This window comes from Brachyistius frenatus, unplaced genomic scaffold (assembly GCF_029030835.1).
Source record: "Brachyistius frenatus isolate BFR_SWC_R1_liver_20210118 unplaced genomic scaffold, ASM2903083v1 Contig_62, whole genome shotgun sequence".
Classification (NCBI taxonomy): domain Eukaryota; kingdom Metazoa; phylum Chordata; class Actinopteri; family Embiotocidae; genus Brachyistius; species Brachyistius frenatus.
The window spans coordinates 462671-490587 of NW_027210661.1; the positions used below are offsets into that span (position 1 = coordinate 462671).

The 27917-nt window shown below is 40.9% G+C and overlaps 1 protein-coding gene across 1 annotated transcript in view; it reads left to right on the forward strand.

The window, feature by feature from the left end:
- schip1 (schwannomin interacting protein 1) overlaps positions 1-27917 on the forward strand; it is a 194622-nt gene that overhangs the window by 39811 nt on the left and 126894 nt on the right. The window contains exons 6-8 of the mRNA XM_069706288.1: positions 21329-21387; positions 21725-21796; positions 22328-22463. Of these exons, the coding sequence (XP_069562389.1) occupies positions 21329-21387; positions 21725-21796; positions 22328-22463 (267 nt within the window). The remainder of the gene's footprint in view (positions 1-21328; positions 21388-21724; positions 21797-22327; positions 22464-27917) is intronic.

The window sequence follows — 27917 nt, forward strand, 5'->3', positions numbered from 1 at the left end:
TGTCTACTTTAATAGCACTTAGACACACCAAACTTTCCACTTCAACTCTTACCTATCTTTCAAGGGTTTTACCTGAAAGGGTTGTTGACATTGATTTGGAGTAACATTTTATTATTTAAAACATGGCAAAAATGTATTATATTTTTTTGTTCACCGTTTTTTTCTTATATATTTGATATACGTGATAAAAAGAGATATCAGAAGTCTCCTCAGTAAAAACTATGACTCTAACATGCCAACAAAACAAAAGAAGAACTTTGAGCCTGGATTTATGTTTAAATTTCTGTTCTGGAAATTAATGTAAAATGGTGTCGCGTGCCTTGTGTGCATATTCAAACATAAAAATAAAAACATGGAATACAAAAGAAAAAAAAGTGTCAAATTGATATCTATTTGTTGAATTTTTATTTTCTGCTTTGAAGCGATTTTAAAAATGTCACTGAATGCGTTACTTTCAGATCCTCTGGCAGGTCACCTTTAGTGTTGAGCCTGGTTTTAGGAACAGCCAGAGGAGTCCTGCCTGAGGACCTGAGGCTGCTGCCTTGTCTTGTAGGGCTGCAGCATTTCAGCCATATAGCTAAGCCGTGAAGGGCTATCAATGTTGTTATAAAAATCTTGAAAATCATCTGTGAAACTGACTGGTAACCAGTGGAAAAAATAAACAGAGCTGATCTCTTTTTTAATTTGTTAGGAGCAGCTATGTTTTGATCTAACTGCAAACTTGAATCTTTTTTGTATTAAGCCTTCGCACAGCGAGTTACAATCGTTGGATGATATGATGATGTGTGCGCTTCTCAAGGTCAGTGCTGGCGAGGAAGCACTGGATCTTTAAAAATGCTTCTTGACTGGACGGACCATGATTGAACGACACTAGTGACTTGTTTGTCAAAAGAGTGTCCCACAGCACACCAAGATTTCTGCCTGCTGGTTTGACGAGTGGACGGAGAGCTGAGACCTGAGTTCTGTAGAGAGGATGTGGACTTCAGAGGGTCCAATAGAATTATTTCTGATTAATATTAATTTAGCTAAAGGAAGATTTGGGACATCCAACACTTGATTTCTCATAGACATGACATTAGCTGCTTCAGGCTACATTTTCGACTGTTTTTTTTTAATGAGATGTAGTTTGGGATATAATATTGGTCATTAGCCTTGACAGCCTGGTATTTCTGTATTAAGTAACATTAAACATATTGATTAAAGAAAATGACTCAGCTCTATACTTAACTGTCTTGACACACAGAGGCGCTGCTGTTTTTATAGTTTTCATTCTTTCTATAGGGGCATTATGAGATTAAACCTTAACATTATGTTATAAATAAACTTGACTTCACTTGACTGAATATCATCTCCTTCTTTTCTGTCTTTTACCTCATCCGGCTTTGTTTCTGGGCCCTTATCTCCCCAGTTTACACTCGTCATCCAGTATATCTCGACTAGCTGTTCAGTTATCTTAGTGTGCTTTTGAGTGTTGCTATAGTTACTGATCTGGGTGAAAAGGACCACTGGCATGAGGCAGCATGGGGCCGGGAGGCTGAGACATTTTAAATGAAAGTCAGGTTATGACCTGCTGGAGTGCTACATGTGATATTCAAAGCTTTATGCACACATTAAAGCATAGAAAACATGTAAACATACTCAGACAGGTCAAGAAAAAATTTGAAGTGTAGAGGAAGTTAAACAGCGCAGTATTTTTTCCTGTTTAGGGACCAAAAACATACATCTGGTCTTTGTGTACTGTCAGAGTGCATTACATGTTTATATAGATCCACAATGTATGCCCATGTGTGGTTGGATGTGAGGAAGAAAAGCTTTATTCTGTTGATTCCGTTGTTTACGCAGCTCAATTATTCATCTGGGCAGCAAACCTTTTTCATCCTCTCTGCCCTATCAGCCCATTCCCCCTCCTCCTTGCCTCCCCTGCCTTTTGAGTTGGACGAAACACAACACTTTTTCATGTCCAGCCCTCCCTTCTGCCCATCTCCTCTCATCCTGCTTTGCTGTCCTCACTGTCTCTTCTTCACTGTTCTTTTGGTGTTTTTTTTTGTTTTTGTTTTTTTATCCTATCTACCTACCTCTATCTGACCCTCAGTTCTCCTCTTTTATTTCAAACTATTTCTATGGTCCGTTGCTCTCTATACCTTTTCTCCCTTTTTCTTTAATTTAGATTTTCCTCACACTTTGCACACTCAGACTCCCTTTCATTTGATTTCTTTTGATGACAATCTCTTCTTTTCACTTCCCTATCTTTGTCTCACCCTGTCTCCCTGCACTGCTTTAGTCTCTCTCTGGTTCCCCGGCTCACTGAGTCAGGGTCCTCTATTAGTATTCCCCCAGGGCAGCTAGACTCCACAATGTGTCGCGTGTCACCTCACCAAAAGGCAAACAATGAAAAATGAAATGTCTGTAGAAACCCTGCAGTGCCTTTGCATGTGAGAGAGGATTTTGAGGAGAAATAAGGAGAGAAAGACAATGAGAATATAAGGCAGTAATTGAACAAGACAAAAAGACCGGGCTTTTTATTGGAGGGACACAGACAAATGTGTTCATCCATATGTATGGGTGGTTCAGAGAACAGACGGACAGACTGACTGTAACATGTGAAGAGTGAATAACGGCTCTTTTTTTCTCTCTCTCTCTCTCTCTCCCCGTAATAAGCAGCTCTGCAGAGGTGTTCTGCAGGGCTGATGCATCACTGTGGTCCCACACATCCGTACAGATGTATTAGTCTGTGGAGAAAAGTGATCCCCTTTTGTTCACATTTGAATCACAGATTGTGCTTTTCAGATCAGACTTGCGTTGGTTTATGTCAGTGTAAGGGTTAAGGTTTAGATTTAGTTTAAGTTGAGCTGAAACATTTTATTTATTAAATGATTAATGGGTCGACAGCAAATGAACAACAATTTTGATAATTGATTAGTTGTCAGTAATTTATCAAGAAAAAATGTCAAGTCTAAATTGGTGCTTTCCTCTGTTTTATGCCACAGTTAACTTGTGATGGGCAATTTTCTCTCAAAGATGTATTGATGACGAAGAAAAACATAATCAATTCTTTACATAATGTAAACAATCATGAGTTGAAGCCCTGCAGTTGTTAGTACATTGGCTGGACATGCTCATGATTACATGCTTACATAAACCTGTTCCATGTTCACTACCTGTATATGTGCCAGTAAACAGTGTGCTGTCAGACAGTTTTCTCATTACAGCTCTGACAGTACAGAATGAGGTGAACTGAAGAGGAGTGTTTTCTTCTGTATTTTCTTGTGTGTTCCTTTCCTTCGCTGCTGGTAGCTAAACAATTGCTAGCAGTTATAACCCTGAAAACTCCTGTCATCTTGTAGGGTATTTATGAAATGCCCAAGTAGCTGTGAATATGAAATGCACGCATTATTCTGTGTGAGGGGAATCTTGTCCGCTACCTCATTTCGAGTTTATTCCTGTCTCTCCAGTAAAACACCAGTGGCAGTCCCACTCCTTTTTCATTTGCTAGAGAAAATCTCTGCGCTGCTGGAGGGTTGTCATAACTCCGTGTTTCATTTACTTCCTTGTATACAGGAGTACATTATACTAATGCACACGCACACTCATGCTGCACACAACATTCAGAAATCATTTCTCTTTCTCATTTATCTTTAAACTAGAAAACAAGCATGCACTCAAGGTCCATGTTCTTACCACATACACCTCACCCAACACAAGGGGAGGTAAGTCGGAGTGTGATATAGAGGGGGTGTCAGTGTGTGTATCATGTGACGTAACTCAGGAACCGGGGTCAGTGACAGAGTGAGGAGGAGAATGAAGGAGGGATGGAGGCGGTTGATGAAAGGGCCAGATAAAGAGAGGAGGGCCTGGAAACACAGCACATAAAAGCACTGTCACATACCTTCTCCCCTGGGGCCAACAGATCCCTCCATCTTCCCCTCCAAGGCACTTGAAAGACCCACAATGTGCCCCAAGGAATCACAATGATGCTTCTAACACACCCATAGACACAAAAAGACCACCCACACTTTCACACCCACACACAGGCAGACAAAGATTGCAACAATCAGCAGGTCTGTGGCTGTAAGCTTTATACTATACAGCTTTCCAACTATAACATTATTTTACAGTATTTCATTGTGTCATGAATCTGACAGTTACCACTTCCAACACGAGAACAAAACCCAGACGTGAGTTTGCAAAAGAAAAAACAATTGGGCAGTAATACTGTGGTTGTTTGTGTCCTGCGATAAGGTGCCCTACTACACATGTTAGTGCTCTCTCTCTCTCTCTGTCTCTGTCTCTCTCTCTCTCTCTCACACACACACACACGCACACACGCACACACACACACACACACACACACACACACACACACACACACACACACACACACACACACACACACACACACACACACACACACACACACACTCACTGACCTTCAGTGGGTACCTTGGTAGACAGGTGGTGGTGCCATTGCCTGTTGCTAAGCAATTACCAAGTCCATTACCCTTGCAACATGCCCATAATGTGTAGTTTTTTCCTGTGTATGTGTGCCTTTGTTATATGTGTGTGTGTGTGTGTGCGTGTGTGTGTGTATATGTGTGTATGTGTGACCTTTCATTAGAACCGATATAAGTGCTTTTTTGCTGTAAACCATGGCCTTCTGTTGGCTGACCCTTTTTGCACTAAGCGCACATTTTTCGACAATCGTTTTTCAGAAAACCGTCAGTCAGTCAGCCAGTTTACTCTTAGTCACTTCATGCCCTATCGTCTGTGTAAATGTATTCAAGAAAGACGTCATACTTAAAATCCAGTTATTAAATCTGTTAAAAAAAAAAAATAGCTTCAGGTGAACTAATACCTCCCCCTGGATTGGACTCTGATTTGCTTTTAGCAGTTGGGTTTTGGATCTGGCCAATGGAAACATATATGTGTAGTTTAACGTAAGTGAAAGTTAAGTGTGCATACAAAGTCAGGTACATCCTGTCTCTGTATGTCTGTGTTGTCATCCTGTTCCAGGCCTTTCCTGTATCCACAAAAGTTTGTTATAGTTCTAAATATTTTTTAAGCCTTTCACGTTTTGCTGCTTGAGCCAAAGAGAATTAGGAAGCGAGATTTATTATGTGCCTGCAGCCAAGTCCAGAGCATTACTTCATTGTGTGCTAGAGTGTGTGTGCGTGAGTGCGTGTGTGTGTGTGTGTTCATATGCCCGTTCTCGATGCGTGCGCCCTGATATACGACACACTAGCTAAATGCAGCAGCATGTGTTGGCTGTAAATAACCGGCAAGCTATTAGAAAAGGTTAGACAACTGTAGCTGGTGAATCACAGTGCAGACTCAGGCACGTGGACATGCACAAGAACCACCTCGAGCCTGTGCATTCTACACTGCAGGTACACAGACAGATGGTCAGATGAGCAGACACACGCCGTTTAAACACACTCACCGCTCCACTGTCATTCAACCTGGAAGACAGAGAGTGGTTGTGATTTGATAGCAGACGTAGTCAGATACCCTCCGCTAACAGTCAGCGCAGGACCTACTTTTACCCCCTAATGCAGAAATGATTGCTACTCTGATGCGATTATCTTTCCCCAGTATTCAATTAAAATCACTCCACTCTAAAAAAATGAAAAAAGCATGTTGAGGCAAAAGGCATTACTCACCCTGCGTCCTCTCCTCCCACCTTATTCTGCTTTCACCTACATTTTAACTCTGCTTGTTCTGTAAAAGGTCATTAAAATTGAACTTGATCTGTACAAACATTCGTGATTATGAGCACGAATTATAGCGTGCACACTTGTAGAACAATCAAGGGGAAAATATACACTCCAAAATTGCTCTGTAATTTGAAGTAATCGTATGTTTATTGGCTAACTGTTTATGCTATGTTTAGTATAGTGTTATTATAATATTATTCAGCCTACTGGTTGTTCCTTTTATTGTATTGTAACTCCTCCATCTAACTTGGTCCTTCAGTTTTACTTCCTGCTTGCTCTGTTAGCCTGTTGATGTGACTCTGAGATGATAACTTCTTTGGTGTCCCTGATGATTGACAAGATATCTTTGTTATCTTAATCCATAAAGATGAGTTGATTCAATGACAGTTGTGGGATTTCATGATGTGAAAATCCCTGTTAGCAGTTACTATTTAATGAATAGTACCTTTTGAGATGATCTTATTGTCCTGTCTGATTCCTATGTACCCTGATCTTTCCCAAATCAACGAGATATTTTCCTTAAACACCAATCAAAAAGTAACTTGCACATATTTTGTAGACCATAACATTGACTTTTAATAGATTCTTGAGGCATTAGATCCAGATTTATTTTAAAGATATGCTGACTTTCTTGATTAGAGTGCAATCGCGAAATCAAAACCACTCACATGTCTGTATGCTAAATACAACCATCACAAGCCCAGCACTGTACATGTTTGTTGTTTCCAGAACCTTTTAGAGTGTTTGACTGTCTCTCCCTGTTTCCAGCTCTCTGGGAGACCAAGCTCTATCTGCTGTAGCTCCATATTTAAGGGTACTTAAGCATACATACTTATGAAGTTTCCAACTCTGCCTGGCCACGTACAGCTATCCCTGTGTGGACAGAGCACAGTTTGCAACCAAGTTCACGACTGCACTTGTGCAAGGGAAGCAATCTGGATGCTCTTTTTGTGCTCTGTATATGTGTGAATTGTATTCCCAAACCGACAAAGGAGCTTGTTTTCTTGCTGTCATGAGGTCACCTTGATGTTTTCTAGTGCACATGGTTGTGGATATACAGTAAGGTTATCATTCTTCTTATGTTGCTCTTGGCAGGAAAAAGCAAATACGCACATTTCCCAAAATATCTAACTGTTCCTTTAAGTTATAATTTTAGCATTTAGCTCCCATTACAGCTCAAACCTGAATACAATTCAACATTTAGAACTAATCTGACATTCACTTCATCACTTTTTAATCAACTGGGGTTTTAGCAAGCAGAGTATGCCAATCTGTAGGATTTGATGTGATAGCACTTGGCTCTCCCATTATATTGGGAATGTGTGTGTGTGTGTGTGTGTGTGTGTGTGTGTGTGTGTGTGTGTGTGTGTGTGTGTGTGTGTGTGTGTGTGTGTGTGTGTGTGTGCGTGTGTGCGCGTGCGCGTGTGTGTGTGTGTGTGTTTTAGTTCACCAGTTATGACTTTAGCTTTCCTCTTTCTCTGCATTAGATTATTTTCAGACTCTGCACCGATATCTCTATCTTTCAAAACTTCATGTTGCTGGTCCTCTATATTATTACCTGCATATCTTTCTTCTTCTTTTTCATACGCATCAACTCCTCCTTCTCTCTCTCTCTCTGACTGAGAGGGCCCAGTGGTAGAGGAAAAGTGATTTATGGTTTATGGCTGTTGGCTCCAAATGGGATGTTTTATTCAGTGGTGGGAGGAAGTCACTGCCGTTTTCTACTGCTTTTCAGAGCCTTGCATTAACACACACACACACACACACACACACACACACACACACACACACACACACACACACACACACACACACACACACACACACACACACACACAATTTAAAAGGGTGATTTACCAATCAAAATCGACATTTTGTCTTACATATGAAGAGCATTAGACAAGGAGAGGCAGCATGACTGACATGGACAAAATGACAGGCATCCATGCGACTGACAGAGAGTCAAACACACGTACAAGAATAACTTATTTAGAAACTGTGGAGTTACCTGTGTGTGTGTGTGTGTGTGTGTGTGTGTGTGTGTGTGTGTGTGTGTGTGTGTGTGTGTGTGTGTGTGTGTGTGTGTGTGTGTGTGTGTGTGTGTGTGTGTGTGTGTGTGTGTGTGTGTGTGTGTGTGTGTGTGTGTGTGTGAGAGAGTGTGTGTGAGAATGCGAGTGCGAGTGTGAGCACTTAAAGTCAAGGTCACCCCAGTGGGCTGCATTTCTCTCCTTGTTGTCAGCTCACATGCTGACAGCTGCACAGTTGCGTGTAGAAATGGAAATTTGTCTGTCTCTTTGTCAGTTGTTTTTCAGTCGGTGTTGTTTTATTTTTTTAATTTTAATTTGCATGACTATCCAAATTTGTTGCTTCAAGTAAGTTAAAATGCAAGCTTGCCAATGTGCATGTTTGTGCATCCAAAGCAGGAAGGTTGTGTGTGTGTGTGTGTGTGTGTGTGTGTGTGTGTGTGTGTGTGTGTGTGTGTGTGTGTGTGTGTGTGTGTGTGTGTGTGTGTGTGTGTGTGTGTGTGTGTGTGTGTGTGTGTGTGTGTGTGTGTGTGTGTGTGTGTGTGTGTCTGTGTGTGTGTGTGTGAGTAGAGTGTGCGTGTGTGTGTGTGTCTGTGTGTGTGAGAGAAAGAGAAACTTCATGTTGATGTGAATAATGCAGTTAGAATAACAGTTTGAATATTCATCAGCTGTGTACAAGTGACAGTTTCCCATGTACCTGTCACTCGGATTCCCAGGTGGGTGCAGTAACACATACACACATACTTGGTTCAGTGGTGTTTACTGTATACTGCCTCTGCATTAGAGTATTTGTACAATTTTTATTTTTATTGACACTTCGCATTCATGTTTATACAAACATGTTTGTGTTTATATTAATGCTGTGTGTTTGCTCGAGGGTGGGGGATGCACTAATTTATTTATTGCATCTGTCCCTAAGAGTCATCATGTAAGCAGGATAGACTCCGGCTTGTCTCCTCTCTGTGTTTATGACCTCCAGTTGATGGTCTTGTGGCAGAGCTCCCGAAGTCTCTGCTTTAATTCCAGTGCAGGTCCTGCTGGAGAGACAGGCACACTAAACATGACTTATCCCTCACCTGAGTCCCCGACGATTGGACACTAATTGAACTTGTGTGTATGTTTGTGTGTGTACTCCTGTGTGTGTGTGAGCTTGTCCCTGCAATTGAAATGCATGCACTTTCACTCACATATATCCCCGGAACTAATTTAAACTTTATTCTCCTTCTGTGTTTTGGAGAGCAAAGACAAGTCATGCAATAGCTCAGCGTGGGGCCGTAAACACGGCAGGTGAAATGATGCTCGGAAAGCACACAACTCTCCCTGAGCTCCCCAGGAATATTCAGATAGTTTTCATTTTCCACAAGATTGGCTCTGGGTGATGGCCACTTGGTACAGGAAGAGAGGGGGACAGGAAAATAAACAGGGGAGTCGCACTGGGGAAGGAGTGTGTGTTTGTGTTTAACATAACCATTTCTCAGTCTCTCATTGAGGCGGTGAATAAGCAGATGGTTTATAAGAGGAATAACATATCTCCTTTGCCATCTTGCATGGGGGCTGTAGCCTGTTGTTGCATATCTCCCATCGCATTCGCCTGTTTGGTCATTACAGCATGGTAATGCACGTATTAATGTGCATTACCTGACATGCTCATGTTTTCACACACCCTGTAGGGAAGATTAGTACTATATGAGACCTACTGGAATAAAGTCAGAGTAAAAAAAATCTGACACAAATTCATGGTTTTCTGAAATAATGGGGAGAAGGACAGAATGTCATAAAGAAAGTGAAGAAAAGCTCAGGAGAGGGTATGGAAAAAAGATAATTGGATGCGCTTTGGCTTCCCTTCTCAACTCTAGTTGACCTTTGTTGGAGGAAAAATATTTTTGAGTCCACTTGTCCTTCAATGTGTCTTTTCCTCTGTTTTCCATATGACCTCCATCACTTTCTCCTACCTGTACGCCTGCAGTTAAAGCCTCTTTCTGGATGAGCGCCTAAGTACATGCATGTGTTTTCATTTTGGTGTTCATGCCTTTTCCAGTATTGTTACAGATTTTCCTGTTGTGATAAAGCATATAGTCTATATATATATATATATATATATATATATATATATATATATATATAGTATGTATATAGTGTAGCCATAGGGTCGGATAGCAGAGACAATCCCCTTATTAAAGCTACTAGCAGCCTACTATTTTTAGCTCAGGCAATCACAGCACTCGCATTATTACTCAATAGGGTGGAGGCATGCAACTCATCATCTCTCATCATTTGTATAGCCACAGGCAATAAATGCACACATTAAGTATTTGCACACACACACATACACATCTGCTCAGTGCTTATTATCTGTCATTGTATCTGATATGTTTTTGTGTTACAGAAGTGAAATAAGTGAAGGAGACAGGTGGAGATGTTCATAACTGTGTAACACAAGTACTATATAGTATTAGTGCTAATAAAGCTCCTCAGTTACCATATTCAGCTGTGGAAAGTTAATTCTTGTATTTTAGATATTCTGATCAAAATGTTTATTGTGTTAACAAAAAATGTCCGGGGATTAGTGAAGATGATTTTAAAAAATACAGATATATCCTGAAGTCAGAGAAGAACTGAGTGAAGAACTTGAAGAGGTTCCCTGATAGACTTGATTTAGATAAATACCTTCCGCTTAGGAGTTGGTGAGAATTTGATTATTTTCACTGGAATTGTGTTGTGGTACTGAAAACACCGTGATTTACAAAATTCAGTGACCAGTTATTGAAAATTCAAAACTCTTTTTTTCTTATCATAAATCAAGCTGCTCTTGCGTCTAATATTCACTTTTTGAATTAGTTATTGTCATGGCATTTATTTCGTTATACATTTTGTTTGCAATGTTTTGATTTGAAAGTTTCTCGGTATTCAACATCCAAAGAAAATGATATGATGATTCTTAATCTGCTGAACTATAAATCGGTTAATTGTCTGAAAAATGCCCTGATTAGTTTTACATTATGGTTGTAATGTGCATCCAGAATCAAAACAAGGAAACAGGTGATATGAAGTGAGAGGAATGGTGCCAACAAACCTGTGACACCTCATTGACAGCTTTGTAAAACTAACTAAGCTCCGTCTGGTGATCTGTAGCGGGTGTGCTGAGACTTTTTAACAACCTTCTGACTGGTGCTATCTGTACAACTTATCACTGCAGGATTTAGATCCAAAGAAGGAAGGAAGGAAGGAAGGAAGAAAGAAAGAAAGAAAGAAAGAAAGAAAGAAAGAAAGAAAGAAAGAAAGAAAGAAAGAAAGAAAGAAAGAAAGAAAGAAAGAAAGAAAGAAAGAAAGAAAGAAAGAAAGAAAGAAAGAAAGAAAGAAAGAAAGAAAAAAGAAAATTCCAAAGACCTTAAGGTTTGTTTGTGTTTTTTATTTAAAAATGTGTTTCTATCTGAGAAGTTCAGAGAAACAGAATCAGATAGAGAGAGAGATAATGAGAAAGAGAGCCAGGAAGAACAAGAGGCACAGTTGCACTCCTCGCCTCTCCTCCTCAACTGCTCCCACTGTCATGACAGTGTGTTTGCGGGTGCGTTGTACAGATAAAATGGCTTGTTTATGGGCAGTTTAATTGCTTTTTATGGCCTTGTTTCTCCCTCTGAATGGTGCTGGGTGTTTTAATGAACACTCACGCTGCCTGCCTCGCTAGCCTGCTATGCCATTCCTGCTGCTGCTTTTTAGAGCACAGCCGCCAAGCTTTAGCTCGAGTTCGCCACAGCTAACTGCCAAATGCTCACTTCACAGCCCCCCCCATACCCCCCACCCCTCCCCCCCTCACACACAGGTGACTGATTTCATTCGCGTGTGTGCGACTGTGCACCTCGCCTTCATGAGCGGCCCAGCACAGGTGGGTGGTTCCACCCGAGGCCCACAGGGCTGAGCGCGACCAGCAGTTAACTGGACCGTGACTTTAATCATTTCCTGCTGAGCTGAAGAGAGCTAAGCCAGGCTTTCTGTGGTGTTAAGCTACGGTCATGGACACAAAGATACTTAAAAAAAAAAAAGACTTTGAAAGTAGGAGATCGAGTGATAGCGTTGAGAAGAGGTGAGACGGACTGTTTAGTAAAGACATTAAGGGAATTAAAACTACAGCGCTTTTTACATAACAGCTTTACATGGATCAGTTACAAGTCAAGCAAAATCTTCCCCTCAATATAGTTCTTTGTCCTTTCCCTCTTCACCACCTCTAATTATGCATTACTTGTGTCTCTTTTTTGGAACCCATTCTCTCTTACTGTATTCATCCCTACTCTTCCCTCCTCTTTTTCTGCCCCTCTCATTAATCAGGTCTGCAGGGTTTCTCTTTCTTCTAGGCTTCTACTTCATTAACCCTGAAACAGCATGGGCCATTGCTAATGGACAGTCTCAGCTTTAATTCTCAACTCAGGACTGGCTATACCTTTTTAGTGTGTATGTATGTGTCGGACAGATAGTGTTTGTGAGCACCACTTTATCTGAACTTGTGCACATACGGTTTTTATCACAGACCTGGCAAAAAAGCAGTGTTTTAGGTGTTGATTTATTTGCTTGTTTGCGTGTTTTTTAGTGGAACCTTTAAGTCATGTTGACCATTACTATAGTTATTGCACCTTTACCGGTTCAGTACACAAATTTTACAAGGTAAAATTATTTTTGATAGCCATAGAAGGCACAGGAGAGCTGGTTAAAGCAAATGTTAAAAGCACTCAGTCACACCTGGGAAAATGACTACAGCGGTGTAGCGTGGCTATCACAGCATGCGCTCGGAGACTACAAATTTAAAACAGAAAATCTGCATTAGGTTTTGAAAGTCCAGGGCTTTTAAAGTCAGGGCGATATAACAAAAATACTTGCACACGTACAAGCTGGATTTTTTTTTTTTTTTTTAGGGATTCTGTGTTTTTTTAACTTGACTCATGTTATGGACTAAAATTCAGGATAAGTCGGCCTCTGTTTTATTGATTTGACCGATCTTTTTAAAATGTGTCTTTTGTAAGTTTGCCACCTTTAAGTCCAACACTTAAACACACTTAAGTTTCCACCTTTAAGTCCAACACTAAATCAATAGGGGATTATTTTAAGGTCAAATGTAAACCATATGTTAACCATATTCTTTTGATCTGATCCCTTCTATTGGAAGCTCAGCACATTTTTTAGTTTTTTTCGAAAGCCAAAGGAAGGCACAAGCAAAGTTGAATACACTTTAGAGGTCTTTAACAAAGATGCAAATAAAGTTCTATTACCTTAACTAAAAAGTCCCCAGGGAGCTCATATTCCTTAGTCTGCATCTCTTTTACTACTCACTCCACAACTGCCTTTACAATCTTATTAAGCAACAATGCCGATCCCTTTGACCATAATGCCCAATAAAAGAGACTTTATAGTTGCATACATTTACCGTCAGCTTTTGCATATATATAGCTCCTCACCCAGCAGTGCAGTCGTTCGTACAGTGGCGTTCTGCTCAGCTGCCGTGGAGGACAGGTAGTATTGAGTGGTGTTGTAAAAAGGGGCTGCTTTACTGTGTGTTTGTTCTGGCATGTTAACGGCGGGCTTTACGGCTCTGATTATGGCCCACCGGGAGAGCAGGGAGTGCTAACTACACAGGGAAAATACTGCACGGAAAAAAAGGAGGAGGAAGGGATAATGCACATTTCCTCAGGCTGTGCGGTCTCTCCTGATGTCTAATATCTGCTGTTAAGGCAAAGTTTGGGCCTGATTTTCTCACTACCATACACTAAGATCACTATGTCATTATATGAAAAGGCATAATGACCATCCAATCCAATCATGTCATGTTTTGTAGTCATTTCTTCTGTTGGCTGCACTCAAGGACAGTCAAAAACTGTTTATTACGTCAGACTAAATTCGGAATTTTATATAAGTGCAAAGATAACAGACACACACCATGTGCATATGTTTTCCCACATTGAACCAGTTTCTTTCTCCAGACTGACACCACACAGATGCTCAATTTGTTGCCTCGAACAACCAGGGAGCTCTGTGCATCTGTATGCCTGTGTGTTTGTGCCTGCATGCTGTGGCCCTGGTGACTCCTTCCATCTCATCCAGCTGGCATTGCCCACAAACTGGCCCCATCCTTCTCTGTTACTGTTTGTGGGTTCAGCTACTACCTTCCACCTCTCGTGGCCATTAACATTGCTGTTATTATTACCTCATCATTTATCACTATCTGTATGCTGCAGCAATGATGTGCTATGCTGCCTTTTCTCAATGGTGATATATTAGCTTGCCTGACTGTCTTCAGGTTTTCTCCCATTTCCCCTTTGTCCTGCTGTGCCTCACTTCTCTGTCTCTGACACTGCCGGTCATTAGCCTAAGTGTGCGCATGCGTGCGTGCCTACGTGTGTGTGTGTGTGTGTGTGTGTGTGTGTGTGTGTGTGTGTGTGTGTGTGTGTGTGTGTGTGTGTGTGTGTGTGTGTGTGTGTGTGTGTGTGTGTGTGTGTGTGTGTGTGTGTGTGTGTGTGTGTGTGTGTGTGTGTGTGTGTGTGTGTGTGTGTGTGTCTGCGTGTGCATATGACAGTGTAATAGAAAGGGTGCCAGCCAGCTCAGATTGCAGGGTCACTCAGGGACGACATTGCCAGAGTCTGGACTCTGAATCCCAATGGACACTGCACATAGACACACACACGTACAGGTGCCTTAAGACACCGTGTCTAGCCAGGAATGGCCAGAGATAACCGTACCTGTTCTCGTTTTTTTTTTTTTTTTGCTATCACTCCCAGACACAAATAGAGGGTGTACAGACAGATTCTGTTTCCCCGTGGCAGAAGAGAGTGATGAGGATGTGAGTGTGATGGCAGAGACGGCGCCGGCTGGCTGGCTAGGCCAAAGGACCCCAGGGAGGTTTGACTGATAGAGGCTGCCTCCAAGCCCTCTAGATAGCCTTTGTCTGTGAGAGAGAGAACGCGATAGAGAGGGAGACTATGTGGCATGGCAGATGGTATGATGGTGTTTAAACCAGTTAGGTTACCATCAGTGGAGGACCAGGTCATGACAGCTTTTTGGCTGAAAGGTGACTGGAATAACTATAACCAAAGGTTATGCCATTATTACATTGGGAGTGTCTGGGCACTGTCCAAATAGAGCTAGAAAGCAATGATCCATGCATGTAGAGGGAGAAGTAGATTTTATTTGTCTTATTCCTTTTTTCTTTTTTTTTTTATGATGGCTGATGTATTTTTCTGAGTTCCTACTGAACTAAAAGGGAGCGGTGAAATGAAAGCGTAAATTTTACTTGAGCACTGTACTTCAGTATAAATGTTACCCACTTAATTGTACTTTACTTGATTATTTTCCATTTTATTCTTCATACTTGCACTTCACTGCAGTTCAAAGAGATATATTGTACACTGCACTTCTTACTTCTTACATTTTTACGACAGTGAAGAGCACTTTTGACAATTTAATGTACATTTTAATACTCTCAGAAAATATACAAATTGTATGTCCCCTGTATTGAGTTGTTGTTGTTGTTGTTTTTATTTCATAGGTTCATCTCCTTTTGTCTTTATTTGATTTTGATATATTGCTTTGTATGTTGTTACATGTTATGTCTACACCTTTTTAAATTAACTTGAATTATCCAGGTAGGTTGTAGGTATAAACTATGTGTGTGTGTGTGTGTGTGTGTGTGTGTGTGTGTGTGTGTGTGTGTGTGTGTGTGTGTGTGTGTGTGTGTGTGTGTGTGTGTGTGTGTGTGTGTGTGTGTGTGTGTGTGTGTGTGTGTGTGTGTGTGTGTGTGTGTGTCCTACATAAATGTCTGTGTTTGTGCACCATTCTAGAGACTGTATGCCAGTGTTAATTGAGTTTATCAGGAAAGCAAACACAGCTGGCCAGCGTTGAACAGTGCTGGACGATGGTAAAATGATAACTAGAAATCTGTTACCAGCACTTCACATCAGGAAGCTCATCAAGTATTGTAGAGGAAAACCAACTTAGACTGAGCGACTGTGGAGGGAATACAAGACAAACAAGAGGAGACGAGAGTATACTCACAGAAGGGAAACAACACTAGATCATGTTTGTGATGTTGTAGGGAGAAAAGAAGAAGATAGTGACCTCATAAGAGCAACAGAGTTGAAAAAAATCATATGGCAATGAAATGGATTACAACTGTGTTTTTATAAGCTCTTAAAGTGTATGTGCATGTGCATGTATCTGTGTGAGAGCATTTGTCTCCTCTTTGCCTGTCACTGTCTCCTGAACTGAGTTAAGGGGGCGTTTAAAGGAGCAGGAGAGCTATTTAAATCATGTGTGTGAGTGTTAGTATGTGTGTGTGGATCAGTTGGAGGCACAAGGGACAGATTTACACCCCATGCACCGGAGAGATGAAGGCCACTTCCCAGGAAGGCCATTTCTCTCTTTTCTGTGTTTCTCTGACTGGCTGGCGTTGGTCCAGTTTAATTTTTTCAGAGCCCACAGGCCCGTTCTTCTTATGAAGAACCCACTTTCATATTTTCTTCTTTTTTAACCCCCTAAACAACTGTCAAGCATATCACCCTTCACACATGCTGTGTGTTTTATATGGAGTAGGTGATGAATCTGCACCAAGCTTATCCTATATGACAAAATGTGAAATTATTAATCTAAAACTGTCTCTTTTCTCTTCGAGCTGATTATGATGGATTAAACCTCTGATTTTAGACGCGAAAATACCACAAACATCTCCACGACACCTTTTTCATGCTATAGTCTTTTTCTTCTTTGAATTCAAGTCAGGTTAGGTCACTCTTTATGGTCCTATTATAGAAATTTTAATGTGCAGCCAGGTTTTAAAACATTATATTAACAAGACAATAAGGTAGTAGGGACACTGCACACAACTGGAAGGCAATAAAAAAGACAAATCATAAAAACAACTATGAGGCAGTTAAAACAAAAACACTAAAAAGTACGTAAGAACAATAAAAAAAAAACACCATTTCAGAGGTGTAGCAGCAAATAGTACAGATCAGCATACGCAATACAATATGATACAAACAGTGGTTTTGTACTCAGGACAGGCCATATAGTATATAGTGCCGTCAAAAAACTGCCTATTACTTCAACTTTGGGAAAACACATGAAAAACTCAGTTTGTTAATCTAATATATTGTTCAATATGGAGACAATAGTTGTAAGTAGAAAAAGAGAAACATAACACAATATAATTCATCCTAAAATCCTGTTCTTTAAAAACATGCCACATACTAAACATACATTGCATATAGGAAATAAACCATCTGTTTACCTAAAAAAAAAAAAACAATTTATAGGACACATGCCATGTGAGTCACACTACTGCAAGCAGGTGTAACCCTGTCAATACAGAGGCCTACTGAGATTCATAATCCTGCATAAAAGAAGTGTGTTTATTTTGAAATGTGCAAAAGATATTTGTGTTTTTGACTAATTTGAAAGCCAGGTGAATTTGATTTAATCTGTGGAAGGAAAGACAGCGAGCTCTGTCCCCTTGTGGTTGCTGTGACGAGCGCGAGGAAAGGGAGTTTTTTTCTTTTTTTTCTCCCCGTCCTCCAAACTTGAACTTGGATGCTTGCTTTCAGTAGTGTTGTAAACAGAAAAGAAACCTTGATAATTAACCGTCAAAATGGACGTCTGGTTGTTGTATTTCAGTGTGTGGTTGTCATTTTAAAGGTAACGGGTTCCACCACACTTAATAAATGCAGTATTTGTTATAAAAGTACATTTGCTGAGTTTGGCTCATTTGCTCCAATCAGTCGAACCTTACCATCTGGTCCAAACCTACATTACACATTTAATCTGTATTTCACCAAGTGAACTGGGTGTTACACAATGGTTAAAACACACATACACACACACACACACACACACACACCTACTAATGGATAAATGAATATATGAGTGAATGATCAGAACATCGTAATAAACTCAAGTTTAATCTGAGTTTGCTGTGACAATAGCTGAAGCCTAAAGGCGAGAGCTCACAACTATTGTTCAGAGTAGTCAGGGCAGGATGGCAGTATCATATGGATTTGGCCTTCCTAAAGACCTGCTGTTGTAAATATCCCTCAAATGGGCTGGGCTCACCCCACTTGTCCTGCTTGACAATCCTGTCAAGCCCATTATTAATGACCATGTGTGCAGCTCTCAATACCACCTCTTCTTGCGATATTTATTTATCTATATATAGTGAGATATAGATAGCGCAGTGTTATTATTTTTACCTTTATCGTCTCTCTTAATAGTGTGCTTTCTCTTCCCATTGCCGAGTTTTATTGTATTTTCATAATTTTTGGGGAAAGTGGAGATAAGAAGAAAAGCTTGCTGAAGGAGTAGAGAGAGAGTGAGGTGAGGACAGATAGTGAAAGAGGTTCGACTGTCTTTAGCTCTATTTCCTCTGTTTCTGCGTTATGTCCTGTGGGTTCAAGGTCCCTTCTCCATCAGCCTCTCTGTCTTCCTCCCTGCATCCTTCTCTCACTACTCTGCCTGACTCTACCATAAATCCACCAACACACACATGTATATACACACACTAATCAATACTAGCCTCCTTGGCACTGCCAAAGCCCAAAATGACTATAGATTTTCTGTCAACTCTGCCACTAAATTATGCAAACATTTGGTTTATGTTCCGGTACTTTTTTTTTTTTTTTGGGCATTCCTACTCCAGGTATGGGATGGGGTTTTCCACTGAGGCAGAGATGGAGAGATTCAAGTATGGATAACAAGAGGGATCCTTTCGGACAGGACCAAATATACAGATTTTGACAAACATTCAGCTTCTGGTTTGGTACACAGTAATTGCAAGATGTATACGGCTAATGATTTTGAGATCAATACTGTGTATTAAGATCATCGTAAATGTCCTGCTGAGGTCAGGATTTTGTTTAAGTGGTGAATAATGCGTCCCGGATATCACTGTTGGTGTTTCTGTTTTGCACGCACACACACACACACACACACACACACACACACACACACACACACACACACACACACACACACACACACACACACACACACACACACACACACACACACACACACACACACAGACTTTGCACCAATGAGAAGGTCGAGAAAAAATTACATCCTCAAAGGTACTATTCATAAACTTCAGCCTGCAGTCGATCATTGAAAACAAACTTAAAATTTAATTCACTGCCGTAATCAATTGATGGAATTTTAATGTATTTATTATTAATCGTTTCATCAGAAAACATAAAAAGAAGAGGAAAAAAGCCCTCTGTAATTTGTTCGGGGAGTCATATTTGACATTTCAATGGAATCAGACATTTACCACGTTCACCTGCACCAAAAGCTTAATAGAAATTTGAATCGGTTTAATTAAAAAAATTTATATCAAAATGTATAAACCAAATATCAACATATAAATTGTTCTGAGGCATGTATAACAAACTGTAATATGTTCATCTGCAGCAATAACATAATCATCAGCTGTTTTTTTGCCACAATTTACTGTTTACTTTGTCAAACAAATATAATCTACTATTGCTGTGTGTATGCCTTTATGTGTTCTTTTATGTGTTCTTTTGTGTGTGTGTGTGTGTGTGTGTGTGTGTGTGTGTGTGTGTGTGTGTGTGTGTGTGTGTGTGTGTGTGTGTGTGTGTGTGTGTGTGTGTGTGTGTGTGTGTGTGTGTGTGTGTGTGTGTGTGTGTGTGTGCAAATTTGTGCTTTTTTTCTGAGGTGGCCTAATAGTTTGACTGGCCTGGCCTGTGACAGACATCAGTAACTCTGAGCAACTCTATTACCCAGAACAATCAAACACACACACACACACACACACACAAACATGTATACTTGGCTTATCGCTCCTTCATTGTCACCTGCTCATATCTCATATCATGTCTGTTGTCTCTGTCACTGCCCAACTTTTTCCTCTGCGTCTCACTGACTTGAAGTTATTTTAGTGTCTTTTAAGTTTAGTCCTCTTTTTTTATTTCACATACTTCTGCTCTTTTTATCCTCTCACCGTGTCTGTCTCAAAATTCCCTAAAGGCTTCTTTGAAGGTCTGTTTAAATGTGTAAGGCGGAATATGTTTGACACTGATGGACTGTATGAGAGCGAGAGAGATCCCTGTCTGTCCAGGAAAGCTTTAAGGTGTATTTGGAAAAGTCGAAGTGAGACTGTCTCTCAAAGCAAAAGAGCATTCAGGCAGCATTGGCTCGAGCTACACTTATGCTTTCATCGATCCCCTTTCCATCATAGAGAATTTGAGAGAGAAAGATGGACAGACAGAGATTAAAAAAAGGTCCTTGAAGCAATCATTGATCACTCGTCAAAGTCCTTGATTCTGTCTAATGAGCTGCTTGTTCCTTCTGGAAGGCAGAGTAGTAATGAGAAAAACAACACTGCCTGGCACACTGAAATTAGACAAACTGCCAAACAAGATCTTTTTTTAAAGGTGGTGTGTTTCATCAGCGATTTTGTGTTAAGTTTAAAATTCAGTGAGACACATATATATGCATAAATATATATATATATATGTATACACTATATACTATATTTACTCATTTACACTTCAAAAGGACACTCATCATTTTTTGTGTATAGATTGCTATGTGATGATAAACATCTAAGACTAAAAGAGTAAGTAACCACTGTAGTATAGAGTTTAGTATGGTATTATATGTAACAGATTTAATATCATTCTTTGTGTGGCTTTCTTTACAGAGCAATCTGCCACCTAAAGATGAAATATATTCATTTTTGCGTTGGTTGTTATGCAGCAATTATTTAATCTAACAGAAAGCCAAATAAAAGTGAGGAATTTTGCAGGTTTCACTGTGAACACACACATACAGGCACAAATGCACTGTGATGAAGCTGGTAGATGCTCAGTTTCCTGATGTGGCCCTCTTGGCTCATCAGGAAGAACTGCTCCACTTAAACTTTGTTGCTCCTTTGTAATTGAATTACTCTGCTCAATTATGTAGAGGCAGGCCTGTCCTCATTATACAGCACTATTAAAACACAAGAATGGATCCTGAAGGGAAGAGAGCAGCTGGCGAGGAGCGGAAAACGGAGCTAAAAGTCGTTTTTAGTAATGTGTATAGTTTCGCCGTTCTAATCTCCAACGTGTCTGCCACATTTGTACAGCTGTGCTATAGTGACATGAATTATGTCCGTCTGCATCTTCTTTGCTTTGCTTTTTTTTTCTCTCTGCGCTCCTGGGCCCAATGCCTAGAAATGCTAAGGCAGCAGATTTGGCCGAGTTTTTCCAAAGCTATCTTCACTGACTTCACAAGAAAACATCTAACTGAGCCAAAATGCTGCCAAACCACTTGCTTCAGGGGTCCCTGAGCTCAGCACAATGATCGCACATCCACCACACATTCACTTATATTTGCACACACACACACACACACACACACACACACACACACACACACACACACACACACACACACACACACACACACACACACACACACACACACACACACACACACACACACACACCTACCTGCGCAAACAAACTGCAAGGATCCCCTCCCATCTCCCATGAGATGTTAACTGCTTTCTTATTCCTGGCTGCATGACTTTTATGTTTGTCTGTCTCTTTCACACAGAATCAGCTGAAGAGCCTCCAGAGTGGCTACAAGCATAATGAAGGTTTCCAGCTGCAGAGGTGGGTTTGTTCACCGACACAAACAATAATATACGCAGACACAGAGAGCGCAGCCTGCTCTTGTGCTACTGCAAAAGTTAATTTCTCTGCAGATGGGGCCGAGGCATCACTGTTTAATTACTGATGACTCAGATTGGACCTGGACCTGTATCTCTCCGTGTGTGTGTGTGTGTGTGTGTGTGTGTGTGTGTGTGTGTGTGTGTGTGTGTGTGTGTGTGTGTGTGTGTGTGTGTGTGTGTGTGTGTGTGTGTGTGTGTGTGTGTGTGTGTGTGTGTGTGTGCGTGTGTGTCCGTCCTCTGATTGTCCTCTAACCCTGTGCCCCTTCTCTCCTGCTCAGTGATCATCTGACTACGGACCTCGACAACAGCATTAACATCAACCTGCCACGTATTGAGAACAAAGTGTTAATGTAAGTATATCCTTTTACCTCTGGCTGAAAATGAGCAGTTATGGACTTCAATTTGATTACATACAATAATGTATAATAAAGTTGTAATCAAATTCCAACAGAACAGAAAACTACCTTTTTGAAATCCTAATGAGTGTCTTTTTTACGCTTCCTTCGAGACAGCTGTTCCCAACCTGAGGTTTAAGGACCCTCCACAGGGTCACATAATAAATCTGACAGGTTACAAGATCCTTAAGGGATAAGAGGAAAAAAACACTACTGATATTGAGCATTTTCTCTGACTGTCATTGACATCAAACAGTCTAAGATCTTAATGGAAAATCCCTCTTTTTAGAATTGGTTACAACCATAATGAGTTCCCAAGTCTGCATTGCTTCATTTTAAGGGTTCACCAACCAAAAAAGGTGATAACCACGGCTCCAGGTTGTATTACGGTATTAATGCATTGAGCATTGATGCTATTTATAAAAGCTTGGAGTCATCATCCATACTGTGTTTACACTGTATTTTTGTCTTCATTACTACATATAGTATCCAGCGGGCTTGGCGCGACTTCCTGCAGAGACAGGAAGTGGAGAAAAGGAGCCCCTCCCCACCCTCCCTCTCCTCCTCTGACAAGATGAGCATGTCCATCAGCATGATGACCCTGTCCGATGGCAGCACCCCGGTAAGTCATACTCATGTCAGACATATTGGCCTTTACAAATGTGGGACATTCGGACACCATGACAGTATGTCACATGAGTGACAGGGTTTGAGGCGGCCGCGTGTCTGAGGATGTGTGTGCGTTCAGAGAGTTGAAGGACTGCTGATGGACACATGTTGGCTCTTGCAGTAATTTCATTTGTGTTGAAGTATGTCAATCCGGATTTATATGAGCCGACAAGTGTGTGGCATGTAGCGTGGCAAGAAAATGTATCTGAACTTGTTGCCATTAATTCATCATAAAATGTTATCTGTGCTTCATATAAGTCACAATTATAAACGAACACAATGTGCCTCAGCTAATAACACACAAACATTTATAACTTTTCATGCCTTTATTGATATTTTCAGTGTCAGGAGGAATCTGGGTAGAAACTGCCTCAGCTCAGACTTATTCTTTGTGTGCTTTCTGAAGCAGCTCAACGGAGGCAGATGTCTGGGCTCCGACTGAGCCGCTCCAAATGGTGGACTTCTATTGTTTTTGAAGTAATTCTGTCGTAGATTTACCTGGATGAGTCACTGTACCGCTGCATCATCCAGTTTCCTTCGGTTGATGTACAGCCACTTTGAGATTACCCCGTCAGACATCTTGATAAACGTGATAAAAACGTATTTTCCTCATGATGATGCTAAACTGTCTAAGCCTAGAGGCAGCAAAGCAAATCATGACGTCCCCGCCGTACGTCATCTTTGGGGGTGATGGTTTCAATGTAGGTATGCACAGTTCAATCCACACATGATACTGCGTGTTCTTTCCAAACAATTCATCTTATAAAATACTCTAAACAGTCTAAAATACTTATTTTCCAGTATCATTGTAGATTCTTAAAGTGCTCTTTGGTTAACTTGAGCTGTGCCATGTTTTTTCTCTGTGGCTTCTTGCCAGAGACGTCATGCCCATTCGATGATTTGAATGAAATACACTTATGAACAGAGACGTTAACAAGCTCAACTGATTCCTTGAAACCTTTGGGTGTAATTCTGGGTGTCCATTTTACCTCATTCTGCATTCTGTGTTGTGCTTTTGGCATCATTTTTGTTGGGCAGCCACTTCTAGGGGGAGCAGCCACAGTAGTTAATCACTGTGGTTACTTTGTAACGCTTTAAAGCTTTATGCAAATCAACAACTCTTGCTCATAAGTCGTTTATTTATTTATTTGCTTGTACTGGGCATCAGCACATGCTTCTTGTGTATAGCAAAGTCAAAGTGATTATAACCCACACTTCCAGTCTTTGGCTTTTCCGGGTTTTATAGCTCCTGGCTCCAATTATCTTTTGTTAATGTTATTAGCTGAGAGGGTCACTTTTTTTTATTTATTTTTTTATTACACTGTGACATGAACAATACAGTGATGTGTGTGTTATTAGGTAAAATGGTATTTTATGTTTCTGACAGCTGTATTAAGATGTTTTATAGTTGGTGTGTTTTTGGTTATTTGCTGCCTGATGTGGTGAATGTGAAATAACTCATATCGTCCCATCCCTGTCCAGAAGGGGGCAGTACCTCTCAGATAATGTCTTTTCTATGCAAACTCACAGCCAGCCTCTTCTGAGGAGTAAATATACAAGGATGCGGACTGACAGAAGCACACACTCTCACAGCAAGGGCACACTGAGAATTGAAATCATTGGAACAGCCATTCTCATTCAGCACATCTTCTCATCTTCCATTTAACCAGACCACAGTAAATCCCCAGGATTTTCTCTACTGCGTCTGTTGTGGTCATTATAATTCTATACTGACGTCGTCTGCAGCTCTTCTGGCTGAATAGCAAGTGTGTGTACACTTCGCTACTAATCTCTGGGCCTGAAGTCAACAGGCAGGTTAAATCTCAGAGACGGCTGGGAGAGTTCTGTGTATGAGAACACTTAGGTGGTACTTGTTCACTCAATCGTTACAGAGAAAAGCTTTCACACTGAAGAAGACTGTTTGATTTGGATTATTGTGGATAAAAAGAGGTCAGGTAGGTTATGAGTGAAGAGAATTCAGAGTGGTGAGCGGCAGGAAGGAATATACGCCGTCTTCAGAGCTGTCAGGTAAACACGTATACGACGGCACATATACAGCAAGCAGACGCATGCAGTAGAGATTGTTTGTGTTTGAGGTCCTTTGGGATGGCAGGGAAATGCTTAGCTCAGTGACTTAGACCTGCTGACAAGGGCAGATGATCATCACTGAGAGAAAGAGAGAGAGAGATTGTGTGCATTACGACCCTAAGGTCAAGGGAGATAGAGGAGAGCGGTTGAGAGGAAAGGAAGATGAAAAGCAGACGTTGGTTCACCGGTTGAATGTGCTGATGCCGTAGATCTACTCTCTTGTGTGAGAAAGTGACGCTCAGTGTGATTTCATTACTTTTTTTGTTTTATTTGATTGATTGCAATTGTCCAATGAAATCCGCTAAATCATCTTAACAATTCACACACTTTCTCTCGCTGTCCTTTTCTCTCTCTTTTGTTTATTGTTGTTTCTATTCTGTAATGTTTTTGCTGAATGTGACAGCTCCACCCTGTTTGAATTTCTAACAGTTTCATTTCTGTTGACCCAGCGATACATTCCAAACACGCACCACGGGTCTATATTCATGGATGCTCTTACGCGCGCGCACACACACACACACACACACACACACACACACACACACACACACACACACACACACACACACACACACACACACACACACACACACACACAAGGGATGGAGTCATATTTTCTTGAGACACAGTGATGTGGAAGCCATCTCTAAAGTGATTGAATTTCTAACCTTTGTGACTATAACATCAGTCTTTGACAAAGCTTTGCTGCATGACACCGCAGCTTGTGTGTGAGTTTGTTGGCGTGTGCTTGAAAACCAGGTCTTTGTATGGGTGTGTCTTTCTTTTTCAACCTTGCATGTCTTCAACAGGGTCGAGCGCACTGTTCTCAGCAGAAAGACGAGGCTGGCATGCGACTCTTTACTGTGTGCATGTTCTTTCACTCTAACTTAGCTCACTCATTGCCATGGCAATCCTGCAAAATAGAGCAGCTCTAGATGTCTCTCTTTATGATCGATCCCTCTGCTCTATAGCGACACCATAGAGGGAGGCGGAAATTATAGGTTTCATTAAGGAGGAACCTAACAAAACTCTGGCTTTTATGCCCACATATGAATCAGCTGTCTGAATTTTATTGTTTCATAATACTGTACTGCATCAACACGGCCAGCCAGCAATTACACACACATGCTCACAAGAGTGAGGACACACACACACACAGGCACATGGACACACAGACCAATGCAGCTTCAATTTTAGACTGTCTAGATGATAGATGTCTTTTTATAACTAGACATCAATCAAAAGGCTTTGGGGACTGGCTGAATGTTTTTCTAGCAGGATTGCCACTAAACTACTTGAGAAATGAAGATGAAAACAAACATTCAGCAAAAAAAGATCTAAAAATCTACACAAGAGGTTTGTTTGTTAATCATTAAAAATGTGAGATGCCTTAATCCTGGATGTCAGGATGTAGTCCAGTTTTAGTGTTTTTAGTGTCTTGCCAGACTGCATTTTGACTAATGGAGCTGTCCACTGCCGTGGTGCTGATCTGAGATCTATGATGTAGTAGCTGAATTATGCCACTAGAGGGAGTTCCTGTATCACAGAGGGATTTTTGTTGCTTTTTCTGGGGAGCGATGGGAGCACAACACACATATTGACATGTTAGGGAGCACAACAGGCTTTCAGAAGAAATACGACTCTAGTCTCATGTTGCCTGCTGTGTGTATTTGAATATATTTTTTTTTCTTTCTTTCTTCACGAAATTATACAGTAATCCAACATTAGCACATAAAACAAGGATAAAAACATGTTGGTTCTGCAGGGCTAGGTTTGAAGTACGATGATTGTGGTACAGAGCATGTATTTACTTCGTAGACAGACGTGTGTTCCCTTGAATATATAAATTGGACTGTGTACATGTGTGTGTTGACTTGGTGAAGGGCACTGAGGGGCAAATTAGTCCATCTGGCTTGCTGAGGTGCAGTGAGACTGGGCCAGGCAGAGCAGCAACGCCCTCCCTGTCTGCCAGCTGTCACGCATCTCCGTCTCTGCCCTCTCCATTAGTGCTTCTTAACATTCCCTTCCTTTTTTTTCTGTCGCCATGTCAGAGTTTATTTTTGCCTTTCCTTTTCATATTTAATGTCTTTCTCTTTTTCCTGTCTCCTCCTTAATGGTTCTCTGCTTCTCTCAGAGCCTCTCTGCATCTTTCTTGCTCTCTGTTTGAGTCGCTGTCTCTTTATCACTTGCTCACCCACCTACTGTTCTCTTGGCCTTATCAGGTCGGGCAGCTGCAGCAGCAGCAGCTGTAGACGCCTGGTTGGAGAGATAAAGGAGGTTAGGCAAAGTTTAGGGAACTTTCGTGGCATTACTGTATGTCTACCCCTTTACAATGGTTGACTTCACAGAGATACGAGACAGTCAGCGGTATTGCACCACCTATTTAGGTCTTTAGGTTAACCTCTGGGTCTGCTTGTAGTTGTCCTGAAATAACCTGCTGACTTTTCTGTAGCTGACTCAAATTCATCATTACATGAAGCATCAGAACTTCTGCAGATTACTGAGCCAGCAGGCTGCACAGACTGTACCCTGTGTCAAAGCATTTAACCCCTCACATTCAATTCAACCATCTAATGCAGTGCAGGGTATAAATGGTTGCTCCATCACTGATCTCACATAATCATCATTTTAATCCTTTCAGTCTTTTCTAGTCACATAGCCAACCTTTCATTACTGTAGCTAGAAGAAATCAGCTAAGGTCAGATATTGCACCACCCTGGTGCAATGGTTATTACACAAAGGCTTCAGCACTGTTATTGTAGAAATGGCTGCCCCTAAAGGCTCACTGTGGAGCCATTTTGTAGCATTTACTGTACATTAAGCTCACAGTGTACCATTTACGAAAAGACAGACTATCATGTGCCTTAAACAAACTACACAAAAAAAAACTTTAATGGGGGGAAAGGAAACAACAAAGCAACTGTAATATATATATATTTTTTTATTTAAACATCCCAGTAAAACAGTTTTGGTACACAGATCATTATTATTACAGCAGTTTTAGAAATTTGTAGGAAGTCAAAGTGGCACTTGCAAGAAATACCTACACAATGCAGAAATCACTTCATGCCAGCAAGCACTAACCCGTCCTTTGGTTGTGGTTTATTGTTTTGCAGAGATAGTGTAGAGGACAGATTGTAGAAAAAGCTTCAGTTTACTTGGCAGAAGGACGTACCTTGCAATGTACATAACCTTCTTTCAAGAACTACAAGATTATTCTTAATCATCACACTGCCAGCTAAGTCAGCAGTCTATTGCATGCTGTCACCCTCCCAAACCTGGCCTCTCCCCAGTAGCCTTTCCTACTTCTCCTCTACTG